General features: G+C 41.5%; 3 protein-coding genes across 5 annotated transcripts; 2 read left to right on the top strand and 1 right to left on the bottom strand.

Moving 5' to 3' along the window:
- The first annotated feature begins 1,848 nt into the window (after positions 1–1,848).
- On the top strand, positions 1,849–8,276 carry LOC139219707 (enolase-phosphatase E1-like). 2 transcript variants are annotated; one of them, XM_070851641.1, is made up of 8 exons: positions 1,849–1,995; positions 3,543–3,665; positions 3,848–4,009; positions 4,221–4,466; positions 4,729–4,881; positions 5,198–5,353; positions 5,503–5,658; positions 8,066–8,276. In XM_070851641.1, the coding sequence occupies exons 1-7, from the start codon at positions 1,849–1,851 to the stop codon at positions 5,650–5,652; spliced, it is 1,137 nt and encodes a 378-aa protein (XP_070707742.1). In that variant the 3' UTR covers positions 5,653–5,658; positions 8,066–8,276. The 2 variants fall into 2 exon arrangements, with proteins under 2 accessions (XP_070707742.1, XP_070707741.1); XM_070851640.1 differs by lacking the exon at positions 8,066–8,276 and adding an exon at positions 5,931–6,192.
- ifnphi4 (interferon phi 4) lies at positions 7,372–8,413 on the bottom strand. The gene is made up of 5 exons (XM_070851642.1): positions 8,282–8,413; positions 8,097–8,189; positions 7,835–7,987; positions 7,567–7,650; positions 7,372–7,470 (listed from the first exon to the last, which is right to left on the bottom strand). The coding sequence occupies exons 1-5, from the start codon at positions 8,411–8,413 to the stop codon at positions 7,372–7,374; spliced, it is 561 nt and encodes a 186-aa protein (XP_070707743.1).
- A 583-nt stretch (positions 8,414–8,996) lies between these two features.
- plekhm1 (pleckstrin homology domain containing, family M (with RUN domain) member 1) lies at positions 8,997–22,403 on the top strand. Of its 2 annotated transcripts, none has more exons than XM_070851764.1 (12): positions 8,997–9,114; positions 11,401–11,490; positions 12,482–12,723; positions 12,902–13,570; positions 13,762–14,257; positions 16,102–16,240; positions 16,494–17,471; positions 17,719–17,864; positions 18,539–18,732; positions 18,816–18,879; positions 19,164–19,321; positions 19,837–22,403. In XM_070851764.1, exons 2-12 carry the CDS (start codon positions 11,437–11,439, stop codon positions 19,943–19,945), a joined length of 3,249 nt encoding a protein of 1,082 aa, XP_070707865.1. In that variant the 5' UTR covers positions 8,997–9,114; positions 11,401–11,436; the 3' UTR covers positions 19,946–22,403. The 2 variants fall into 2 exon arrangements, with proteins under 2 accessions (XP_070707865.1, XP_070707864.1); XM_070851763.1 differs by lacking the exon at positions 8,997–9,114 and adding an exon at positions 10,389–10,589.
- The last annotated feature ends 519 nt before the right edge of the window (positions 22,404–22,922 follow it).

Genomic DNA, 22,922 nt, shown 5'->3' with positions numbered 1-22,922 from the left:
ACAAAGTAAAGGCGAAGATGAAAACGTCCTGCTGCAGCTGCCGCGGATCTCTGCGCGCCGATGTCATCTCATCTTTTAAGTGTTTTTACTCAACTGCGAGATCTGCTTCAGAAATAATGTGTTCCCACAGTTTACTCTAAGTTTGTTTAATTGTGTGATTTTTGTAATGGAGTTCGGTGCAACGAAGAGCTCATTAAATATTTGCAGCTGAGTCATTAGTTTAGAAGTTACTGATGAGTTGTGTACCATAAATTGAAATATCAATTATTCATCCACGTTTCAGTCCTTGATTGTTGTATGTTGGATTAATATTCGAGTAGTCAATGTGAAAATGAGTCCCTAAAAAGTATACCTGCTATACAGAACAGCTTTTTGTGAAAGTGCAACACAAATAACAGCCAGAAATGTTCACACTGAGAAATTACACTCACTGGTGAAGCTGCTGAGCAGATTTTAAACCACTGAGGACTGAAATAGTTCTCGTGGCTGTCAGGTGATGAATTTGACTTCTCTTTCTTTCTGTATGACCAGTATGAGATGTTTTGTTATGAATTAGAAAAAAATCCACTTAAGGACATTATAGTGTAGCTGTCAAAGATCACTAACCTCTGTCAATAACCTCTGCATAAGCAGAGAGAGGGACAGGACTGCGCCTCACTGATTGAGTGAGCCCTCCTGTCGATGTGGAGGCTATATTTGGCTGAAAGGTGTGTAGTATGATTATACAAGGAAAATGATATCTGTGATTACAAATGTTAACCGGGTGTCATCTGTTTCTTGGAAATGGCACCGGCTGCAAATTTTCCCACCTTCTCCTCTCCCATGTGAGCAAACTGTCCCAGTTTCAGGGCAGGTTGCACATAGAATAACATGAAATACTGAAGAAATCTGACCTAGACTGTGTCACTATTAAACATATCAAATATATATGAAAGAAAGACGTTCCATAGCCTACTTATATAAGGCTTTCAGTCTGGTGCCAGCAAATTATCTGTATTTGTTTGAGTCCTGCCTCTGATACAGTGGAGCTAAATTTGTGATTAGATGTTGATTTAAATATGCAGTGCATGTGGTCTGTGAGGGTAAATTCTTTTAAGTGTTTTCATGTCACATTACTGAAAACAGTTTTGATAATTGGGCACAACATTTTGCTTTTTAAGTTGTTATTTTTTTATTCAAATACTTACTTACATGGATATAGTATTCAATGTGTACAATATTGTATTTTTTTTTATAAGTTATCTGTCTATACTGCATCTATTCTCATACTTGAATTACAGTGACACTAGGATATAATTTCCATGTGGAGGTTTAACAAAGTTTATAGGCTTAAACGCATCAATATCAAACTACCAGACAACTCTCACTATAACTGTCGTGTTTATTATTAATATTAATATCATTAGTTGTAGTACTAGTGCTGGTTGTTGTTGTTGTATCAGTATCAACGGTAGTAGGAAACTTTTAGTAGGAACCTTTTTAAAGGGATCAAGGGGAACATTAATGGCGTGACACCGTTGCCATGGAGACGAAACCGCTACATCCGGGTGCCAGATAAGTCAAAAAAGGTTTGTTTTTACTTTTGTTTGGCGGCTCAATTAGTGGTGGATTGTTACATTTGGCGCACGATAGAAGTAATACGTGGTAAATATTTAACTACTAAATGTAAAGCTGAATATTAACGTCAGAAAAATAGCGAGTGAACCTTTTTTTTCAGTCAACAGACTGTTACTAGTTAACTGACGGATGCGCAGCTCACTTTTAAATGGCGTTATACATGAAAGTTATATGTTTGCCATTCACTAGGGGCATTTAAATTGTGTTTCAGCTGTTCGCGCAGACCAAAACATGGACTCTGAGTATCTGAAGAGACACCTGGGTAGATGTCTAGCAGAGGGACTGGCTGAAGTGGCCGAGCGGCGCCCAGAGAACCCCGTCCTGTATCTGGCCCACTGGCTCCACAAGTACAGCGCTAATGTGGAGTACGAAGCGGAGGTGAGCTGCTGTGGTGCTGTGGAGTCAGCAGGGGGAAGCATCGTGTGGGATACAGAGTAGAACTGGTCTCCTTCAGTGTTTTATCATAGACATTATCATGGAGGCCCATCTCCACCACTGTGGTGAAAAAAATGATCCTCCAAGTGAGTGTTTCTCAAACTGTTTCAGACCAAACTTAACCCATAAAACAAACACTCACGGACCAGCTAACTCTGAAGAGCCTCAAAAACAATACGACATCTCCAACAGTTCACTAATTCCAACCTAAAATGAGAGCTTTACCAATATCAGCCTCTGTACTCACTCATTGTTGTCTTCTTTTGCCATCTTAAAGGGAAGAATGGTGCTGCTTTTTCTCATTTTTTTTGTAGTTTCGTTTCACCTCACCGGTGAATTTTCCATATTCATGTCGAGTTTCACAGCTTTGTGGCGGGATCTCCTTTGAGGACGTCGCTAAAGTTAAACCATAGTCCTGGCTGCTCCACGATGATGTTAACTGAACCGACGCTACTTGCATTTGCATCAAATACTTCCACCTTTCCAGCTGTGTCAGAGGTTTCATCTGGCTTTCTTTTAAGTGACCCTGTCCTAAGCCACTGATCTATAATTCACTTTAACGTTAGCACAATCCCGAGGTCACGGCAGGTTCACGGTTGTTTTGACGTAAAACGGTTTTAGTGTCACAAACCTGTCCGCTGCACTGCTGAAGTACGACAATGCCACAAAACAGCCGATTCAAATAAGTTTTGATTAGTTGATTTCATCTTTCATATCGAAATCAACAAATCAAAGTTCATATTTCATATTGAAATCAACACACCTATGTTGCAGGCAGTTTGAGAAACAATGTACATTTTAAAACGTGATAATTTACCATGTCACCTCACGGACCACCAGCTCTAAGTCATTATAATGAGACTCTCGAAATAATGACTTATCATCTCAAAATAACAATTTAGCAACGACAATTATGACTTAGTATCTTAAAATGATAACCTGGCTTCTCAAAATAATGACTTGGAGTCTTAAGATAATGACTTGGTATGTCAAAACAATGAAAAACTTTCTGAAGTCATTATTTTGATATACTCATGAAAGATTCTTATTATACTGACTTACAGGATCGTTTTTTTATTCATCAAAGCGTCAGAAATGGGCTTCATCATACTAGGATGGCCTGCATATATATATTTTTGTGCCTTTTTATGAGGGATTCCTTCATTTCCGAATGTCTGAGGTATTTGTACTTTCTCAGAGTACATATATTTTTTGCTGCTTTATACTTTTACTGCATTGCTAGTGACTATACTCTGCAGATTCATGGAGCTTATTGGGGCTGTGACAACAAAAACACAGTCATCTTTTCCCTTCAGTTTATATTCAGAAACTGCTAATGGAGATCTATGGCTGCCTCAGGCTCATAAGACATAAAATGTCAGAGCGAAGATGCTCATTTTTTGTAAAATTTGAGGCATCGGGAGCTAAAAAGCTGAAGTAGCCCTTATTGTCGGTCACACTCCTTATTGTTATACCACTTTGTTTTCCAGAAAAAGGCCAATTTGGCACTGGTGAAGCAGGAGAGGGAGAAAGCCAGAGAAGAGGCGTTGCACCAGGAGAAACTGAGGGAGGAAGAGCAAAAGATCAGTAAAGCCCTGGAGGAGTCTAAAAGAGTACGTTGTGTGACAAAATCCCTGAGGTTGTGTGTTTAAGTCATTTTCAGATTTTCTTCGTTTTTTCAGCGATTCCCTATTTTGGGGAGACCATAACATACATGCAGTACATTTCTTTAACACTTAACATGACATTTTGAGCAAACTCCTTCAACAGCATATCACCATTACCACATCGACAGATCTCTGAGGAGGAGACCACAGGGTCTGATGCACCCATGCCAGCCACAACAGGAGCTGCACAGGACAACAAAACTGCAACAGACGAGAAAACAAACACTCCTGATCCAGAAAACCCACACGAACAGCAAACCGAAGCTCAGGGAAATAACACTGAATCGGAGGTGATAAAAATGATCTAAAATCTGTGTGCCTCTGGTGGTGGTGCCTCCCTGATCTTTTGCTATCACTTCTTTGGTTTCGTGGTCTGTGATCTTTGGTTTTGATTCATGAGCATTACTGAAGTCTTTTTCGATTGCGGGGCAGAGTACTATGGGTATTCCAATGCACGACCAGCCTGGTGTGGAGTTTAAGGAGGTGCTGTGTCTCCGCCAGGTGCAGGTTACAGATACTGTAACCGGTCCAGAGTCCCCAGAGGGAAAACCTTTGGAGGCCCTGAGTGAGACCCTCAACACTGAGTTCAAAGAGGAGTCTGTAGAAATGCCTGCTGAAAGCGAAGTGGATCAGAGGAGTGATCAAGCAGAAGAGAAAACAAAGGTGGAGCCAAGTGACAATCAAGTAGAAGAGAAAACAGCAAGCACCAATCAAGAAGTAAACGAAGTTGACGAAGATGAGAACAAGGTGATGAGACACTTTAGTACCATGATGTACAACTGTTCATCTGGATGACTAAAGTAATAATATTTAATTCTTAACAAATGAAAAAACAGGTTAAAACTGTGAGAGCAGATGGAAAAACATCTTCTTATGTTTCACTGTGGCGCTAAAATGGAAATTTTATAATAATGATAATAAGTTGGATTTTTGTAGCGCCTTTCAAGAAACACAAGGACACTTTACATAGAGAGCAAAGAGGATAGATATTATTCTTTCTGCTCTGCAGGTGGTTGATCAAGCTGATGCTACTGAGTCCAAGCCGGCTGAACCGTTACACTCGACACCCAGAGCAGACGCTGATGACTTAAAAACAGACCAAACAGAGGAGCTACACGATAAACAAAGCCCTCGTGACCCCGACACTCACCATACAGAGGAGGTGATGCTGCTCGAATATAGGCTATGTGCAGCTGATTTAGGCTGCCGTGTGTACAGATTGAGGATGTAGGAGATGCAGGATACAGAGCAAGGACAATGGACACATGAACAGAGACATACAGAAGATTTGAGGCAAAGTGAGCTGAAGGTTAAACATTCCAGGATAGGTGACAACAAGAGGCAGATGGAGCAAGACAAGAGTAAGAAGCTGTAGCTTGTTCAGGGAAGAAAAAAAGAAAAGAAGGCAGGAGTCAGGGTGAGCAAAGGCTGATCTACTATTCCACCCATTTTCTAAATCACACCATTTCCACCCACAGGTTACTGAAGAGGAAACTGGAAAGTTGGAGTCAGCCTCAGCCCCACAGAGTGAACGTCTTGAAGCAGAGGGGACGTTTTCTACTGAAGAACAGATGACAGAAGCTGAACAGGAGACGCAGAAATCAGATTCTCCGACTCTTAAGGACCAAGAAAAAGTGGCTGATTTTCGTCTCATTCTTTGCACAAATGTTGACACAACAAATAAGACCAACACAGGGAGACCCTGTTGAGAATCTATAGATAGAAACACAAAGTCTCATTTGTTTAATGCTTAACCAGAACTGATGTGACCACCTCATTTCAGGAGGCAGACGGCCAACATGCAGGGGAGACCGCTGATAGCTCGGCTCCAGCTGAAAGTGACGTAATGGCAGAGGAGACGGAGTTGAGTGAGAGACTTGTAACTTCACAAGTGGAACCTGAAAACTCTCCTCCTGACGTGGAGAATGCCTAAGAGAAGGTAGACTCTACCTTAAGTATAACGTTGGTCACAAAGATTAAGACTTGTGAAATGTGGCCTGACTGAGTGCGATAGAAGCTGTGGTGTTACTGAAAGTTGTCTTATACTTACACAGGAGCGAAGGCCGTCAGCCTGCTGGGTTACAACATTGACAAAGTCCTCCACTGTGTTCTCCTCCCATGATGCAGCAGCACCTTTAGCCTCAGCCTGGAGGAAGAAGAAGAAGAAGATCATAAGGATTTCTTATATTTATTCATATTTTGTCTTTACAGCTGCAGCAGACACAAGCTGAGGATGACCTACTGATGCTTTGGACGCCTGCTTGTACAGATCATGAGGGAAGGCCACAGTATCCTTCACTTCAGCATCCTCAGTGCTGTTAGTGGAGTTATTAGCCTGAATCACACACACAAACTTATTCAGTGAAGATAATTCAGCGATTTTCCACAATAAAAGTGCACTTACCATTCTGTCTACCAGCTCCAAAGACTTTTCACTGTGCTGTCTGAACTTATGATCCATCCGTCTGCAGCTCAGCGAAGAGCCTGCCCTGCACAGACCGAGAAACAGGCAAGCAAACAAGATTTATTTATATTTAGGTTGGATAATTATGTTTGAATGTCCATGAAACTCCAGGGCTGACAATAAGTCCCACTTCTGCTCTGAATGTTAGTGAAACAATATTGATTCAATCATTATGTAAAAGTCAGTGTGCATCTTGATTTTAGTTATTTTAGATTTCAAAATTGAATCAGTGTTAAAATATTCAATTGACTTTTTGTGCTTTGACATATTTAGTTCAACAAAGAAAAAAAATACTAAGTTTGCTAAAATTGAACACAAACTCTAAGTTTTTCTCGTGAGTTTTCTGTTGAAAGATTATGTCCACAAGTTGAACATACATGAATAAACACAGATTTAGGGACAACAAACAAATAGAAAATGTATGACACCCAGTTTCTCTAGTTTTGTGTGAGGCAACGCTGCCATCCTGTGACTAAAGAGAGCCACTAGCCGTTGACAGGACAGAATATTCATGTCAAATCAAAAGAACTGTCCAAAAAGTTAAGGAGATCATTGCCTCGCACAAACAAGGATACAAAAAGAGAGCAAAGGCACTGAATGTTATTAGAGATATTGTTGGAAGCATAGTTTGCCGTTTCAAAACTACCTGGACGTGGCAGAAAGAGAAAGCTATCAACGGCTGCCTGCAGATTTCTGAGGAAGCAGGCGGCCAAAAACCCTCGAGTGACTGCAAAAGACCTGCAGCAACACTTGGTGGCAGCAGGTACTGAGTTTCTACACTGAGGAGCATACTAAACACTGAAGGCCTCCATGCCCGTACATTCAGGTGCAAGTGCTGTGATCCTTAGATATACTTTTTGTGTGAAGTATGTTGTTTGATTGTTTTCATTAAAAAGAAAATCTGCATCCCTTTGGTTTATGCAACAGAAATAAAACTATAAAAACACTGAACATTTGCTGAAAGATGTTTTATTTTTACTGAACATAAAAAAGTACAACATCTTGCTCAATGCAGATTCAGAAAAATGAGCATATTCATCAGTACGGACAAAGGAGATAAATACACTAACAACTCAATAGTTAGATAAATAAATAAATAAATATATATAAGCACATTAATAAATAGATAAATAGATAAATAGACTTCATGTAAGCAAATAAATTAACATATTCTCAATCTGACAGGTTTTAGTTGGTGGTGAGTAGAGATGAAACCAGCTGGTCTACTCTCATCAGGTGAGTCTTGATTTCACTGCTGATCAGTTCCCAGGCTTCAGCACTGTGGCTCTACAGACAGAAGAACATTATCACTGTTAAAACATCCCAAAGGTGTTTGATTAAGAGACCTGATACCAAAATGAGTGAGATATAGCAATAATGTACCATTTTCTTTAGGATGTGGCGGGAGAGCCTCTTGAAATACATGTTCAGCTTTGTGTTCTTCTTCTTCTGGCCGTGGCTCCCAAGCTGAATGAATTACAAGGAAAATAACATTTTAAAAATATGCTTTACTTATTTCACCCGTAATGTGTTCAAAGAAATCCTCAATACACAGTCACAGATCTGAGAGGGCTGTATGTCATGTTACTGACAGAGTTTATGTGCCCTGCAAACCCTGCCCTGGTGTTACTGAAAGTTGTCTTGTACTTACACAGGAGCGAAGGCCGTCAGCCTGCTGGGTTACAACATTGACAAAGTCCTCCACTGTGTTCTCCTCCCATGATGCAACAGAGCTGTGATCCTCCTCAAACAGAGCGGCCATCTCATCCAGAACCTGAACTGTGAAAGCAAGTTTATCCTCAGCCTGGAAGAAGAAGAAGAAGAAGAAGAAGAGGATCAGTCCCAGATTATAATAAGGACTTGTTATATTTTGTCTTTACAGCTGCAGCAGACACAAGCTGAGGATGACTTACTGATGCTTTGGACGCCTGCTTGTAGAGATCATGAGGGAAGGCCACAGTATCCTTCACTTCAGCATCCTCAGTGCTGTTAGTGGAGTTATTAGCCTGCATCACACACACAGAAACACACACATCAGTAAAGCAAACTCATTCAGTGAAGATAATTCAGCGATTTTCCACAATAAAAGTGCACTTACCATTCTGTCTACCAGCTCCAAAGAGTTTTCACTGTGCTGTCTGAACTTATGATCCATCCATCTGCAGCTCAGCGAAGAGCCTGCCCTGCACAGAGCGAGAAACAGGCAAGCAAACAAGATCCTGCTGAACATTTTGAAAAGATATTAGTTGCTTTTGTTCAGAGCTGATTGGGATGTCTTCAGGTGGTTTGTTGGAGCAGACCTGCAGCAGCTCTTTTATAGCAGCGTACACCTATTTCATTTTCCTTACTGTGGGAAACACTGCCTGAGGGTTTCATACCATCAACCTCAACATACATGCAGCCTGTAATGTGACACATTTCAGATTTGATTCAATGTCCTTAAGCTACAATAAGATAAAGTTACTCACAAATATAGCAGCAAAAGCTGAAATAGCAATAATAGTAAGTCACAATTAGTTTTTCTTTTCGCTAATGAAACAGTTGTTTTTTATATATTTAAATGTGTTTGTTCACTTCTTTCACATTTTACAGATATTTTGCAAGAAATTAGCCTCTTTAAGCCTCTTTATTTAGTTAGTTTTAACTGGCTTTAAAAAAGATTATTTGTTTGAATTATCATCATCATGTGGTTTAGTAGTATTTGTCATTAATTCAAGGCGTGTCCACATATCTAACGTGTCATAAGTAGAAAGCGCTTCCCCAAAGAGAAAGAGGAAGTGAATCCAGCCTGCATTTACGTGACAGTAAGGTTCTCAGGCTGAAATATGAAAATCACGTCATGAAAACGTCAAGACTTTTCTGAGGAATGATCACAGATATGGGTGGACAGGAGGGCTTCAAGATGTATTGATCCCCAGGAGGGAAATTCAGGTATTTGTCTTTGGTATTTCATCTTAATCAGTTGCGTTGACCTTTTCTTGTTCTAGTGCAGTCCAGCTGTGGGTCTATATGTGTCTTTACTAAGGTCACACAGGGACAAGGATTAGGCTATTTGATGTTTTTTTAATTCAGTTCAATAACATTTTTTTGTATAGCCCAATATCACAACAGAGTGTCTCACAGTGCTACACAAGAAGTGTAAGCGAACGAACAATCTAATAAAGAGTCCAGCAGTCGATGAGGCCAATGGATCGGTCCGATGGCCTCCTTCTTCGGGAAGGAAAAAATATAAATATAATTATGATTTTCAAATGGATTAAAAAACAAAATAAATATGTATGAATTCGAACAACCCTTCTTTTTCATTTCATTTATTCTGTTACAACTTCATGGGCATTCAAAGGAGTTAGTGGACTTTTAAAATAATTGAGAAATGCTTAAAAAAAATAGGCTAGAAGTTTGTGAAATAAGAATATGAAATAAAAATAGAAACTATACAAGAGCAAATGACAACATCGTTATCTTAACAACCCATTTTTGAAATATAAGCTATTGTTATTATCACATTATCACATCATCGATAGGATTCACATTTTAAGCCCATATTAGCTTTTGTGAGTTTATAGTGAAAAATGATGCTGTCTGATAGGTGAGAATATCAGAAATATAATCCATAATTGTAGCTAATATGGCAAACCCCTGTTGAACCAGGACAGTTTCTGATTTTTAATTACTAAATATTTGCTGAAAATCACTGTATTTCCAGTTGTACAACAAATGGGTTGTTCTCCATAGTTTAGTTAAATGTGTTCAGTTCAGTAATGGACTTTATACTTAATTTACAAGCGTAGAAGAGTACGTGATTAAAACAACAGGAACAGCAGAGGGAACAGAAAGTCCTCACATGTCAGCAAATAGAGCAACAACATCAGCACGCCTTAGTGGCCGTGTTTGCTTTGGGTGTTACTCGTAAATTACATTTACCACTCTTAGTATCACTGTCACTGCTGCTTCTGGCACGGCACTGTCGCTTAGACTTAAACAACATTTTATTAATTAAGTATGTAGAATAGACTAAACTCATGTTTGTTGCTTCATGTGGTGTTTTTATAAGTGACCCCCATCTGTGTTAGATATGAGGAGATTTGTGCTGCATCAAACAAATGCGCATTCCTTTAATGCTTCGTCAGTTTTACTGTGTTTGCGATAGAGCCTGAATGCATCACTTGCTAGTCAAGCTCCCATGATGCATCTGTCCTCAGCTGGAAAGTGACTAGAGAGCGTCTCGAGAAAACAAATCTGAGTTTATTTTTATGTATTTTTTTTTTGGATGTTTTAAGACAAGCGATGGAGAGCGACTGTACTGACTGACTTGCCTTCAAAGAAAATCTTTACGGAGTTTATGATTATTGAGAGAAAACGCGGTTGTCTTTGGTTCTTAATGGCAAGTTAGCCGACCTGTTCCGGTAAGTAAGCTAGCTCTGTAGCTAATTTAGCTAGTTCAAACGGTCGTTGCTAACTGTCAGTGCAACGTTTTAGTGCTTTAACCTTAACTGCTACACAAGTTCACACAGCTTGTTTTGGCTTTCTGTGCATATTATTACGATGTCTGTATTTTCCCCGTTGAGCTTAAACGACCCCACACGCCCAAATCACAGGCTGACATCAAAATCTCCAACTCGCTGCCACTTAATGTAAAGTGACAGTAGAGATTGAAAAGTAAATTAGCACAACACAACATGCTAATACGTGTATTTGTTAATCCTGTTTTTGTCTGCAGCGTGGCATTGGAGGTATTTAAATCTATCTTATCCGATGTTGTATCTGATGGTGATCATGTTGGGGGATCAGGGTCGCATGCTGATTTGCTGTCACACTGCTTTTGATTGGGGAAGTTAGCTCCGAGGGATCTGCAGCTACTTCCCTGCAGATAGCCTCTTTAATCAGCGCCTCACATGATTCAGTTAGACCGTGGTTACTCAGTGAAACCATGACATTGCAGAGAGGCCGCAGAATACTGTCTCGTGATGGAAAATGTAATGATAGCTCAGTGGCAAACTTGCTGGTGACATGAACTGATCACATGTCTCGTTTGCCTGCCGGGGCTCACAGGCTTGCAACACTTGTTTGTCCATCTTAGATTTCTAAAGTTATTTCAACAGGGAAGCAGGTGACAATATGGTTATTAGAGGCATCCGAGTGTTGAAAAGAGTTGTGTGGCAAGCCTGGTACAATCTGTGCCAATCTGTTTATGTTAAAGGTATTTTTGTGTTTCAGTTTGCCATGTGGGAGTGAACCTTCCCAGGAGGTGCCATGCTAGCTACACAGATGCCAGATTCCACATCTGAGGCTAAAGATGTCAAACAGGTAAAACCACCACCCTTTCCTGAAGACTTCTCTCCTTCCTGGTTGCGTTTATTTCCCTTTTACTGTCACTGTGATATCCCTGGTGAAAGTGTCAGATTGGCTTTTTTGACTCTTGGGATGGAATATTTGTCAGGTTATGACAGTAAAGTAGGATATGTTGTCATTTTACTGTTGTAACTATACTCAACATTACACTTTCAGCAATGAACTTGGTGATTACAGTGTAATTAGAGTAGGCTTAACAGGCAATCTAATGCTTTTACAGAGAGAAGATCAGATACAGAAACAATAGATTATATAATTAACCTCGCGTAGTTAATAGTTATGTATGCATGGCTGTTGGGATACAATGTGTTGAGCAGCATGGCTCTGTAGACAGTGTGCACACGTACTGCGGACCTGCTGAATTAATGTATGTGAGTCAGTATGTATTTGAGTTCAGTGTCAGAGCACCCAGACCAGGACTGGTCACTGACACTGAACACTGAAGCACCCTTCTTTTACTGTGCTTCACTTGGCAGGGCTTGAGCTCTAGAGGAGTGAATCCTTGCCAGCTTTCTGAACTTCTTGACTCAAATACATCAATTCAGCAAGTCAGCAGTACGTGTGAACACTGTCTGTGGTTGTGTTTGCGGTTGCTGAGGAAGATAATGCATAATGTTGGCATGCTTATTATATGTTTATGTACTCTTGTCTTTCCATGTCAGCTGACATTGTGTGTCATGTGACCGTCTGTAAACTACAGACCATTATTCATAACAACAAAGCCACCGTACTCACTCTGTCTATTCCTCGTGACACTGTATGTGCACTGGAATACAAAGGCTGTGCTGGTTGTATGTTTTTTTTTTTTTACTGCACAATGTGCCCCTGATGTGTGTGGGTGAGCAGAAGTTATTGTCGACCTGCTACAGAACCACACCTTAGTTAACTTCTCTCCAAAAAATACAAGTAAGCTGATAGTATTTCTCTCTCATGCATTGTCATGTAGATCAAAGAGAAGTTGGCGCAGTCGCTTAAGGCCCTGCAGAAGCGATATGTAACATCCGATGCAGTGGTCACCAGTGAGGATGGTGATGCTAACCTCCTCTGCTGTGCCTTGGAGGCCATCTTCATCCACGGTATCAAGAGCAAGTACGTCCGCTCGGAGGCAGGTGGGCGCAGCAGGAAGGGAGACCGAGGGACCCTCCCTCAGCCTTTCTTCTGGAGCCTCCTCAAAACTGTCACCCACCGGTAAAGACACATTTATGCTAAAAGGACATTCTAAGAGCTGAAGTGTCAGTTCATTTCATTTAATGATTGGGTAATGCTGCTTCTCTAATGTAATTGTAATAATGTGATTTTCTGCTTATGGTTGTCTTTTGTGAAATTATTCTGTGGAAAGTTCAAACCCTGCCTGTTAAATCCCCAGTGATGTAATCACAGAGCTGGAGAAGATCAGCTTTGTGAGCACGGATGTGGGTCGCTGTCGAGCATGGCTGCGTCTGGCCCTCAACCACGGACTCTTGGAGTGCTACCTTGCATCGCTGTTTCGGGAGGACTCCAAACTGCGGGGCCACTATCAGCCCAGTGCCTTGCTCCTGAACACCGAGGAGCGGGAAGTTCTGCTCAGCTACCTCCAGGGTCTGGCCTCGCTTACATTCAGCCTTTCTTACAAGTCGGCTGTCCTCAACGAATGGACCACCACGCCTCTGGCGCTCTCTGGACTCTGCCCCTTTTCCCAGGCAGACGCTATTGACCTGCCCCTCAATAATGGAGACCATCCATCCTCCAGGTCCATGTGTAAAGAGTCGTGGGATACGGTGTCTCAGTCTTCAGGCTCGTCAGATGCACTGGATATGCAGAGAGGGTGCCCAGTGTTGCTGTTGGGGAGAGGGACAAATGGGCTACAAGGGGGTAGGACTGCACTCAACTCATCTAATTTAAGCCTGGACACCACAGGGTCCTCTCAGCTCTCCTCCAGCTTGAGCTCTGACAGCCTTCTGCAGGGGCAGGACCCCCGCAGCCCCACAGGAGAGCAGTGGTCTTCATGCGACCAGGACATGCCCATTAAAGTCTGCACCAAGAGGCCACAGAAAGAGTAAGTGTGTCTTCTAGCTGTGTGTTTGGGTATTGTTGGTTTTGGTGTTTTAATTTATCGGCAAATTACAAAAAGTACAGAATAATGTTGGCGGGTAGAATAATCCCTCTGAAATGAGATAAATAGGCAATAATAAACTCCTCTTTTATTGTAACCTTGCAGCAAAGTATGTCTTGGTCTCATCTCTGCAGTTCTCGGACGGAGTTTCGAGAGAGTGGCCACTGCAGTCAGGACTCCATGAGGGAAGACTCCTTTGTCTCCAGCACGGGTCCAGATCAGTACTCGGAGACGGCCATTTTCAGTGGCTCTGACAGTGAGACGCAGGGTCCCAGAACACTATCCCAAGACCTTATGGACCCACCCCTGAACCCCAATTCAGAGCCACCACCAACATCCTTTGAGTTGCCATCACCTGATGAGAACCATGTTAACTACGCTCCCTCTGAAGTGAGCATTAATAGCTCCTCTGAGTTACCCTTGGACACAGACTTGCCCTCAACAGTCGGTGAGCCCGTGGAGCCTGTAGACGATGTACATGTAACCAGTGTTCAGGAGGATACTGAGCCTGCTTGGGAAGAGAAAGAAGCAGAGACCTCGGAGAAGAGAAACCCAGAGCCTTCAGTACATCAAGGTACACGGCGCTCTACGAGCATCCTGAGCAGGAAACTGTCCTCAGATTCTCTATCAGTAAGTACATTTGCAGACAAATGGCGTTTTAGTTGAAAATGGCACACAAATGAGCAAAGCCACAGGCATTACTAGGCCTATATCTATAAAGTCACGTCATGTGATTGGTTTTATGTCTCACACTCTACTGTCTGTTATGAAAGTTGTGTTTTAAGTTGTGGTTTCAAAATGACGGGTAGATACAAAACCTTTGGAACCGGTCCTTTGCCAACAGCCGAGAACAAGCTGTGAACAATCTGTGACGGCCGTAATACAATCCTTTGTGGCGATTGTGCCCAATCAAAGTACTTCCACTAAAAGAGATTTTTTTTCCACTGAAGGGCTCAGATTGTTGTTTGAAGTGTCTGACAACTTTACAGAAAGGATCCGACCTGTGAGATCAGTCATTTCAATATGAATATGTAAAAATGGGGCCCGGGTTTGAAGATATCAGAGTCGTCCTGACAGAAATTGTAATAGATAATGAGGATTTCACATAGAGGAAATGCCGAAATGCCTTTGGCCCTGAGTCTATTTCCACTTAAGAAATGACAAATCAGTTGTCTGACTTCTCCAGGGTGGAAAATCCACACAAGCTATTCAGAAATTCCTGGAAAACTGTGGGCTTTTTTTTTTTTCCACGTTGCAAAGTAAATATAGAAATGAAGCAGTTCCTGTGGCACGATGTTGCGGATAAAATAAAGTAGAGAAATCTTAATTTGTGTACCTAGAATACACATAAGAATTAAAAGCCTTATTCTGTGTTTACTTTGCATGATGTTCAAGCACGGGCAGCTCCAGGATATGTAGTTTTTGGATTTTCTGTGGTTGCCACACATTGGCAATTAGTCAGCATGGCGACAAGTTTGTGCATGTGACTGGTTGGCTTCTGCGTTGCGTTGGTTAAATAGTAAAGACTTTGTGACTCCAGGGTGTTTTTATGGGACTATTCTGCCAAGCAAACGGGAAAACAGAACCTCTGTGTTATTTCAGCAGCCCACTTCAGATCCTACATACAGTCTGGTTCTTCTTCTGCCTGTGTGCAAACCTCTGGTGCACAGACAGCCAGCTGTCTCCCGCACAGCGAGGAGATGGTCTGACGGGACTGAGGAGGTCCTTCCTTCCAGCAGCTGTCAGACTCTACAACCAGCACCGCTATCTGTAGACTGCACTGCAGCAACACTGACAATAACGGCACTATAATGTACACTGGCTGTGTACATTATGCTGTACGGTGTGCAATACTTTTTGATATCTCCCCCTTCTTTTTTTTAATATTCCCCCTGTGTATATTATACTGTTTCTATTTTTATTTCCTCTTAACTGTACATATTTTTTTATATCTCCTCCTTGGGACTAATAAAGGAATATCTTATCTTATCTAAGCTTATCTTATCTTAGCTTAGCTTATAAAATCGGTATATGACACGGAAGTCAGCTGAAGTTGGTCCACCTTAAAGCTAGCAGTGACCACCCTTCAAATAACACTTTTTACATACCAGTTCATTAACAACACATGTACTTCCTGTAAAAACAGCTAGATTTTGTGTGATTATACCAAGAGATAATTGTGACCCTGTCACGTTAACACAGCCCTTAACGGAGAAAGAGTTCTTACACCATAACCTCAAAGATAACAGATAACGGAACTGCTCTTTCACAAACTGTGGTCTGTTCTCTGGATACACTCTGCGGTCTGGCAGATGAGGGAATCTGATCTAAAACATGTTTGATGGTGAGCAGCATGAGTTGTTGCGGTGATTCTTCTCATATCTGATCAGTTTGGGAAAAAGTACTTTTCCTCTCACCGTGTGACCGGAGGTTCAAAGAGAGGAGGTTTAAAAACTTGTGTCATTTATTTGCAGCATTCTTATTCCTGGATCTCTGAGGACGACATCTACAAGCCCCATCTCGAGGAGGTGTCGGACCACGACGAGGCGCCTCCTTCTGCTGAGCTCAAGGTCTCCCAGTCTCCTCCCAGTGTGGTCCATCGCAGACAAATAGGTATTTTATCTCTGGAAAGTTTTATACCAGCAAATATTGAATAAAATTTCTTGTTGCCTTGGATGCTCCTCGCTTCCCTAAAAGTTTCTTTGCAGCTAAAGGCTACCAGAACTGAAGCTTATTTAGTAGAACATCATAATGTTTTGTAAATTCAAAATTGAGTTCTACTCTGGTTTTCATTTTACTTCTTCGGTTACCTGGAATTAAGATCTTTTCCTTCACTTTCCATTGTCTGTGTCCATCCGTCTGTCAGGGATTTACAACCCGTTTCGTGGCTTGCTGAAACTTGGTCATCTGGAGCGAAGAGGAGCAGTGGGGCTGTGGCGTGACTACTACTGCGAGCTGTCACCCTTTGAGTTCCGCCTGTATCTCAATGCAGAGGAGCGGACGTGTTTTGACAACTGCTCCCTGGTACGGTGCGAGGACGCTCGCATCACCTCACCTGAGGGCCGTTTCGAGCTGGCCTTTCCTGGGAAGCGACTCTTCCTCCGGGCGGCCAATCGCGACGAAGCTGAGGACTGGGTGGACCGGATTGTAGAGGCTGTCAACAAATGCCGGCCTGCACCTTGTGTTGATGAGCAGTGGGAGGTGCTGCAACCCTCCGGTGAGAATGGTGTGGATGTGTCATCCCCGTCATCTGCCCCCTCCAGCCCTGAGCGAGGTTTATCTTCCTCTGACACTGGGACCTGTGCAGGGCTTGAGGCGCCTCCTTCTCTACAGGAATTCGACTGGACTCGGGCTGCTGATTTGGAAACGGATGCCATCAAAGAAGCTGTTTTGTATTTCTCCATAGACCCTGAGGCTCGGACATGGGCACCTCTGGTCTTCTCCCTCTCCTTGGAGGCCTTGAAAGGCTTTCGGGTACAAGAGGGAAGGAAGCTGTTGAGGCTAACCCATCCAATCGAGGATATCCGGGACGTGGTGCCCGATGTCTCTCTGGGAGGACCGGCCTTTTTCAGACTCCTGACTGTCAGGGAGACGCTTAAGCTCAGGGCAGAGAACGCAGAGGAGGCTCGCTCTTGGAGGGGTTTGATCCGTGGAGCTCTGGACGCCTACCTGGAGAGTGGGGAGGACGGGGCCTCTGGGGAACCAGCTGGAGTAAGCCAGGGAGTGACTGGAAATCTCTACAGACTGGTGCAGCACAGACTAAAAGAAGATGGAGCGCTTCTAGTTCATTTGTGCACCGTGCCGCCAGAGAAGGGGCTGGATACTCAGAGCTTCAAATGTGCAGGTAACATTGAGATGTTGAGCTTGATTATTACAAATGATCAGCTAAAGGTATGAACACACATAAATTATTACTGTTAATAAATATGTCTGATTACACAAAAAAAAACGGCGTATCATGGTGGGAACAGTCGTCGTGCATGAGGTGGTTTCACTAATCTTCAGGTCTGTTCAGGAGTATGTGTGAATTTGTTTGGTGTATGTGTGAGTGGATGTGATTAAGAGGTTTGTTCACTGTGCATCATACGCAGGGTGTCCTCAGCAGATCGGCCCGTCTCGTGGCAGAGCCAGGTTATGTGAGTTCTCAGGCCAGTACTACTGTGACTCCTGTCACCACGGTGACACCTCCATCATCCCCTCACGCATGATGCACAACTGGGACCTCACTCGACGAGAGGTGGGTGCAGCACACGCAGATCACTTTTTAACCACAGTCGTACTGTATGTACAGATGGCGGAGTGGTTTTTAGAGCTGAGTCACAAGTTAGAAAACAATACAGGGCTGGGTGATATCGAAAGATCATATCTCACTATTTGTAGGCTGAATGGCACTACATGATATATATATATATATCGGTGTTTTCCAGTGCGAAGTGGGTCTAATGTTCACCTGTAAACCAAGATTAGAAAATAAAATGCCGAACACACACAGAAACAGCTCCAGCGATGTGATTGTCATCATTGACATTTCCTGTAAAACAAAATAAAGAATGATTTAAATGAAATGAATAATTAAAATGAAAAAGATCTTTTTATTTATATGTGTGGTTAAATGATAACACATTTAAATGTTGCTGCACCTGCTAATCCACTCAAAAAATACCATGTGATTTAACTATTTTGGTAAAATCGGCAGTCAAATTGGGACGGCTTGACAGAAGTGTAGTTATGTATTTATATTTAAATGGTTATTGTGTCATCCTGTATCTTGTTTGAAAATGCATTGATGTGCCGTAAAAAAAAAAATCAATATATTGCTCAGTTCTACCACAGTATGCAACAAAAAAGATTTTTCACACCTACCTGAACATGTTCTGATTCTGTGAGTGTGACCTGTGTGTGTTCCTCCAGGTGTCTAAGAAGGCCCTGAGTGTGCTGGCGCAGGTCAAGCAGGAGCCTCTTCTGAACCTGGAGCAGATGAACCCTGAGTTGGTGAAGCATGCCATGTCAATGGCTCAGGCCGACAGCCTGCGTCAGAGGCTACGCCTGCTGGGTGACTACCTGCTCACCTGCCGCAGCGGAGCCTGCAAGAAACTCCAAGCAAGGTGTGTGTGCATGTGCATTTAACTTATTATATTTCATTAAAAGGTTTTATTATATGTTTTTTTTTTTTTCCATTCTCTGCCAGAATGGAGCAGCGAACGTACCCTCTTGAGTCAAGATGGCTGTACAGTGTCCTGGACCTACAACAGGTATCCTGCCATGCTGGGCTCACACCTGGAGTTTATTACAGTTATGATATTATCCAGATTTTCAATCCTAAATATCAATAACTTGTTTGAATTGATCAGGGTGTCACTGATGAGTCTGTGAGCAGATCTGGAGGTTTAAGAGTGGATCTGTAAACCCGTCACATTACCAGATAATCTGGACCCAACATCGGTCCCAGACCAGATCTCTGCTGTGATTGTCAGGAGGGCTGAATCACGGATACATTTAATGTATGTGTGTGTATGTTTTTTTTTTTTTTTCCCAGATCGCTGAGGGCCAATATGCAACCTACCTGATCACACTGATGCAGTATGCCTCCAACCACGTGTTCCACTGCGACCTGTGCACTCAGCGTGGCTTCATTTGTCAGATATGCCACGCTAACGACATCATCTTCCCCTTCCAGTTTGACATCACCACCAGGTACGTTATCCTGGGCCACACCTCATTCCTTCATCCCCTCAGTGACTTTTTTCATTTGTAGTATTCTTTTCAAGTCGAGGAACAAATAATTCAAGATAGCACAAAGCCTTGCAGAAACATTTTCATTTTGTCACATTTTATATTGTCTTTTGTACACTGATACCAAGCTACACTTGGACCTTATAGTTGGGGTTTGGTATTAAAAAAAATACATTTTTGTTGATGTGAAAATACATGTTTTTCCACTTACTTCTTTTATGTACCGTCATAACTAAATTAAACAATTATTTAGTTTTTCCACTTATTGATAACACAAAAATGAGTTTTAATTGTGTCACAAAACAAAGTGAAGAGGCGTTTTAACTCTTCCATTTTCTTCATCTCTTATTTAGTCAAAGAAGATCTGACCAATTGTCCGTCACCTGAATATATTAGAGAAAATAAATGCACCACATTTTTGTTTTAAACTTGTATTAGTTTGTAAGTGACGTTTAAGATGCTGTCTCTCTCTCCAGGTGTAAAGATTGTAAGGCCGTGTTTCACCTGGCGTGCAAGTCTGCCGGGGACCCGTGTCCTCGCTGTGAGCGAATGAAGAAATACCTGGAGCGGGATCTGCTGGACTGAGCGCAGCCGCCAGGGCGATGCCGCGCAGTCCGCCTAACAGGAAGTGAAAACAAAATCTAGCTTTTACATGAAATAACCTCAAGTGCAATTAAATGTCCTTAAAGCAGAAGAGGAAGATGTAGGCGCCACAGTGCTACAGTAGCCAGACTCTCTTGCACTGATTTCAGGCTCAGTGGGCCTCATGATGCTGACAAAATGCAGCCAAATGTTACTGACTAACGACTTTGATACCTCTCTGAAGCCACGACATCAAATGAAGGACGACTTTGAAGGTTTCTGCCAAGAATCTTTATCAAAGACATTTTTACATCATGGGTTTTTATGGTGTTCGTCTTCTTTTGTCTTAAACATTGTGTTTACCAGAAACGCTCTACAGTAGATTCTGCACTTGTTGCATATTTAAACATAACATGTAAAGTGTTGGAAACAGCTCCTCAAATGTTCTAATTAACAGATTTTGTGCCTTCTTTTTAATGTAAGCTTTATACTTTCTGCTTGGTGTGTCTTTAATTCAGGGTCAAATAGCATCACATAGGCTGGTTTTTGTTAATTTACTATAATCACAGGATAGAATCAAAATTGCTGCATTAGACACTGATTTTGTGTGAAGGTAGAAATCAGTCATTAAGAAGACTTTGTGGAATGTTTCTCTTAGTAAATGAACTGTACAAATCTAACAAACAGGCTCTGTAGTCCAAAAGGGGAGATTATATTTAAATAAATTATATTTGGTCAAACATTTGTTATGCTGCTCGTGTGGTGAGCCACACTCACATGATTAATGTTCACGTTGGTGTAAATTATGACTTTCTGGGGAAAGGAGTGAATCTCACAGTGATCCTGAAGTCAAAACATTTTGCATATTTGCACTTATCTATGACTGTTAAATTGATATTTCAACTAGGATTTAGTTGTAATATCCTCTGGCACATGGAATTACCCCAAAACAAACATCATCTCTTGAATTTTTTACTCTGATGTGGAGTTGAACTCGCAGAAATTAAGGGTAACTTCATTATTTTTAAACCTGGGCTCAATTTTTACATATTCATTCATTCATAACATTCAAAATGACTGGTAGGTACTTACTCCAGTGGAGTAAGTACGGTAAGCTAAAATGGCTGTAACTGTGCCCGATCAAACTACATCCACTAAAAGAGCTTGTTTTTGCCGCCGACAGGCTCAGACTGTTATTTGAAGTGACTTGACAGCATTACAGAAAGGATCCTTTTTGTTTAACCAGAAACAGATGATGTATCGCTCACGTCAAAGCCACCAGACTCCATAGACAAAAAGAGGAATTTTACCTCGCAGAATGTCTGCTGCCGCCTCAGTTGGTTAGTTTGTGTCAGTGTGTGTTACAAAAATATTGTGTTGGATCCAAACTGACCCTTTAAAACACCAAAGCCACAAAATTAGCGAAAAGAAGCGCTCTCAGTGGACAAACTGTGATCGGATGCAATTCATAGAATCACACTGCAGCCGTTACAACGGTGCAGTCAGTTTCCCGCCCCAAATATATAAAAGTAAGGCCCAAGTTTAAAAATACTGGAGCAAACCTTTTAAACTAGAAGGTTTAGTTATCAAGTCCATTGTGATATTTGCAGAACATATCATTTACAAATGGCAAGTACAGAATACTGCAGTACTGTTATTCCTGGTTTGTATTTTCTTTTTTCAAATTCTCATCTCATTTATTATGTATGATGTATAAATAACCATCAGAAAATAAATGTCTGTTAATTTTTTAATGTCTTCTGTTATAGGCACACAAATTGAATCTTATAGATGTGTTTAGTTATCAGCTTGTTGTCATTTTTTTTTCCCTCAAGGAGTCACTTGGAGACATTTCCAGGAAAAGGGACAGGTGAAGCATCTCGTTAATGAGTTGGAAATGAAACTGTTACCAGAAACAGGAGCTTAAGCTTTACTTATTTAATTTAAGTTGAGCAGATAGAATCAAATAATATATAAACGGCATTAATAAAAACCTTTCGATGCACGAAAATTAATACGGAAGTAAACCAGTAAAACACACATTGTTCTAGAAATGGAGAGCAAAAAAAAAGAAATACAGTGAGGTCCAAAAGTCTGAGACCTCATGGACAAGCTGATACTTTCATGTAAACCTGGAAGGAGGAGGATTCAGAAACAAGACGCTGAACAGAAGAATAAATATTTAACATTCTGCACTATTTCTAGCAAGACATCTTAAACAAATTTACTGCAGTGATCAAAAGGGGGAAGTCGATCAGATCTGTGTTTTCTAATGTTTCTGAATCCTCAAACTTTCTGATTATTTCCAGGTTTATGTGATAAAAATGAGAGATTTTCAATGTGGCCTCAGACGTTTGAACCCCCCCGAATCTCCAGATCTATTCTGTATGTATACAATAAGACATGCTACTGTCATTTTTTTCTTTCAACCTGTTAATATTAAATGTGTCGTTCTTCTTGTCTCATCCTGTCTTCTCTCCCACTCTGGCAAATATTCAGCCCCACATGGCGCCCGCTGTTCCATCTGATGTTTCTGGGTTCATATCAGTGCTGCATTAATGTATATGTTGTGTTTGTGTATTTTGGATGTGGTCTATAAGAGCATCACATGTTCGCAGCGTCCTGGTGCTGCCTTGAACCACATTTCTCTAAAAACTCAACTTGTCACGAGCTCAGAAAAAATATTTAAGAGGGCCAATTTCTCAGGCCATGAATAAACACTTGATCCTCCAGTTTATCACAAACATTCACAATCACATTTGAGACACGTGACTTTTTAACAGGACATGAAGGGGATGGAAATCAGAAAGTCAGAGGAGGAATGTGGAGGAGTAAAAAAAAAAAGTACAAGTCATTTGACGAACACACATGGAGTCATTTCAGAATGGTCGTAACGATACTGCGTGAACGTTTGAGAAGAGTATGTTCATTTCACATTTTAATTCTTCATGTTCTTTGTGCAGGACAGTCTGACTTTCCT

Source organism: Pempheris klunzingeri, chromosome 20 (genome assembly GCF_042242105.1).
Source record: "Pempheris klunzingeri isolate RE-2024b chromosome 20, fPemKlu1.hap1, whole genome shotgun sequence".
Classification (NCBI taxonomy): Eukaryota; Metazoa; Chordata; class Actinopteri; order Acropomatiformes; family Pempheridae; genus Pempheris; species Pempheris klunzingeri.
This window is presented reverse-complemented; position numbering and strand designations above follow the sequence as displayed.

What these genes read in the sequence shown, in the direction of transcription:
- LOC139219707 (XM_070851641.1), top strand. Translation starts at nt 1,849, where the DNA reads ATGGACTCTGAGTATCTGAAGAGACACCTGGGTAGATGTCTAGCAGAG. An exon ending in CCCTGGAGGAGTCTAAAAGA is followed by an intron (nt 3,666 to 3,847) that starts GTACGTTGTGTG and finishes CCACATCGACAG; the next exon opens with ATCTCTGAGGAGGAGACCAC. An exon ending in ACACTCACCATACAGAGGAG is followed by an intron (nt 4,882 to 5,197) that starts GTGATGCTGCTC and finishes TTCCACCCACAG; the next exon opens with GTTACTGAAGAGGAAACTGG.
- ifnphi4 (XM_070851642.1), bottom strand. Translation starts at nt 8,413, where the DNA reads ATGTTCAGCAGGATCTTGTTTGCTTGCCTGTTTCTCGCTCTGTGCAGG. An exon ending in CTGACGGCCTTCGCTCCTGT is followed by an intron (nt 7,651 to 7,834) that starts GTAAGTACAAGA and finishes TAATTCATTCAG; the next exon opens with CTTGGGAGCCACGGCCAGAA. An exon ending in GCCACATCCTAAAGAAAATG is followed by an intron (nt 7,471 to 7,566) that starts GTACATTATTGC and finishes TTCTGTCTGTAG; the next exon opens with AGCCACAGTGCTGAAGCCTG.
- plekhm1 (XM_070851764.1), top strand. Translation starts at nt 11,437, where the DNA reads ATGCTAGCTACACAGATGCCAGATTCCACATCTGAGGCTAAAGATGTC. An exon ending in TCAGAGCTTCAAATGTGCAG is followed by an intron (nt 17,472 to 17,718) that starts GTAACATTGAGA and finishes CATCATACGCAG; the next exon opens with GGTGTCCTCAGCAGATCGGC. An exon ending in GTGTCCTGGACCTACAACAG is followed by an intron (nt 18,880 to 19,163) that starts GTATCCTGCCAT and finishes TTTTTTTCCCAG; the next exon opens with ATCGCTGAGGGCCAATATGC.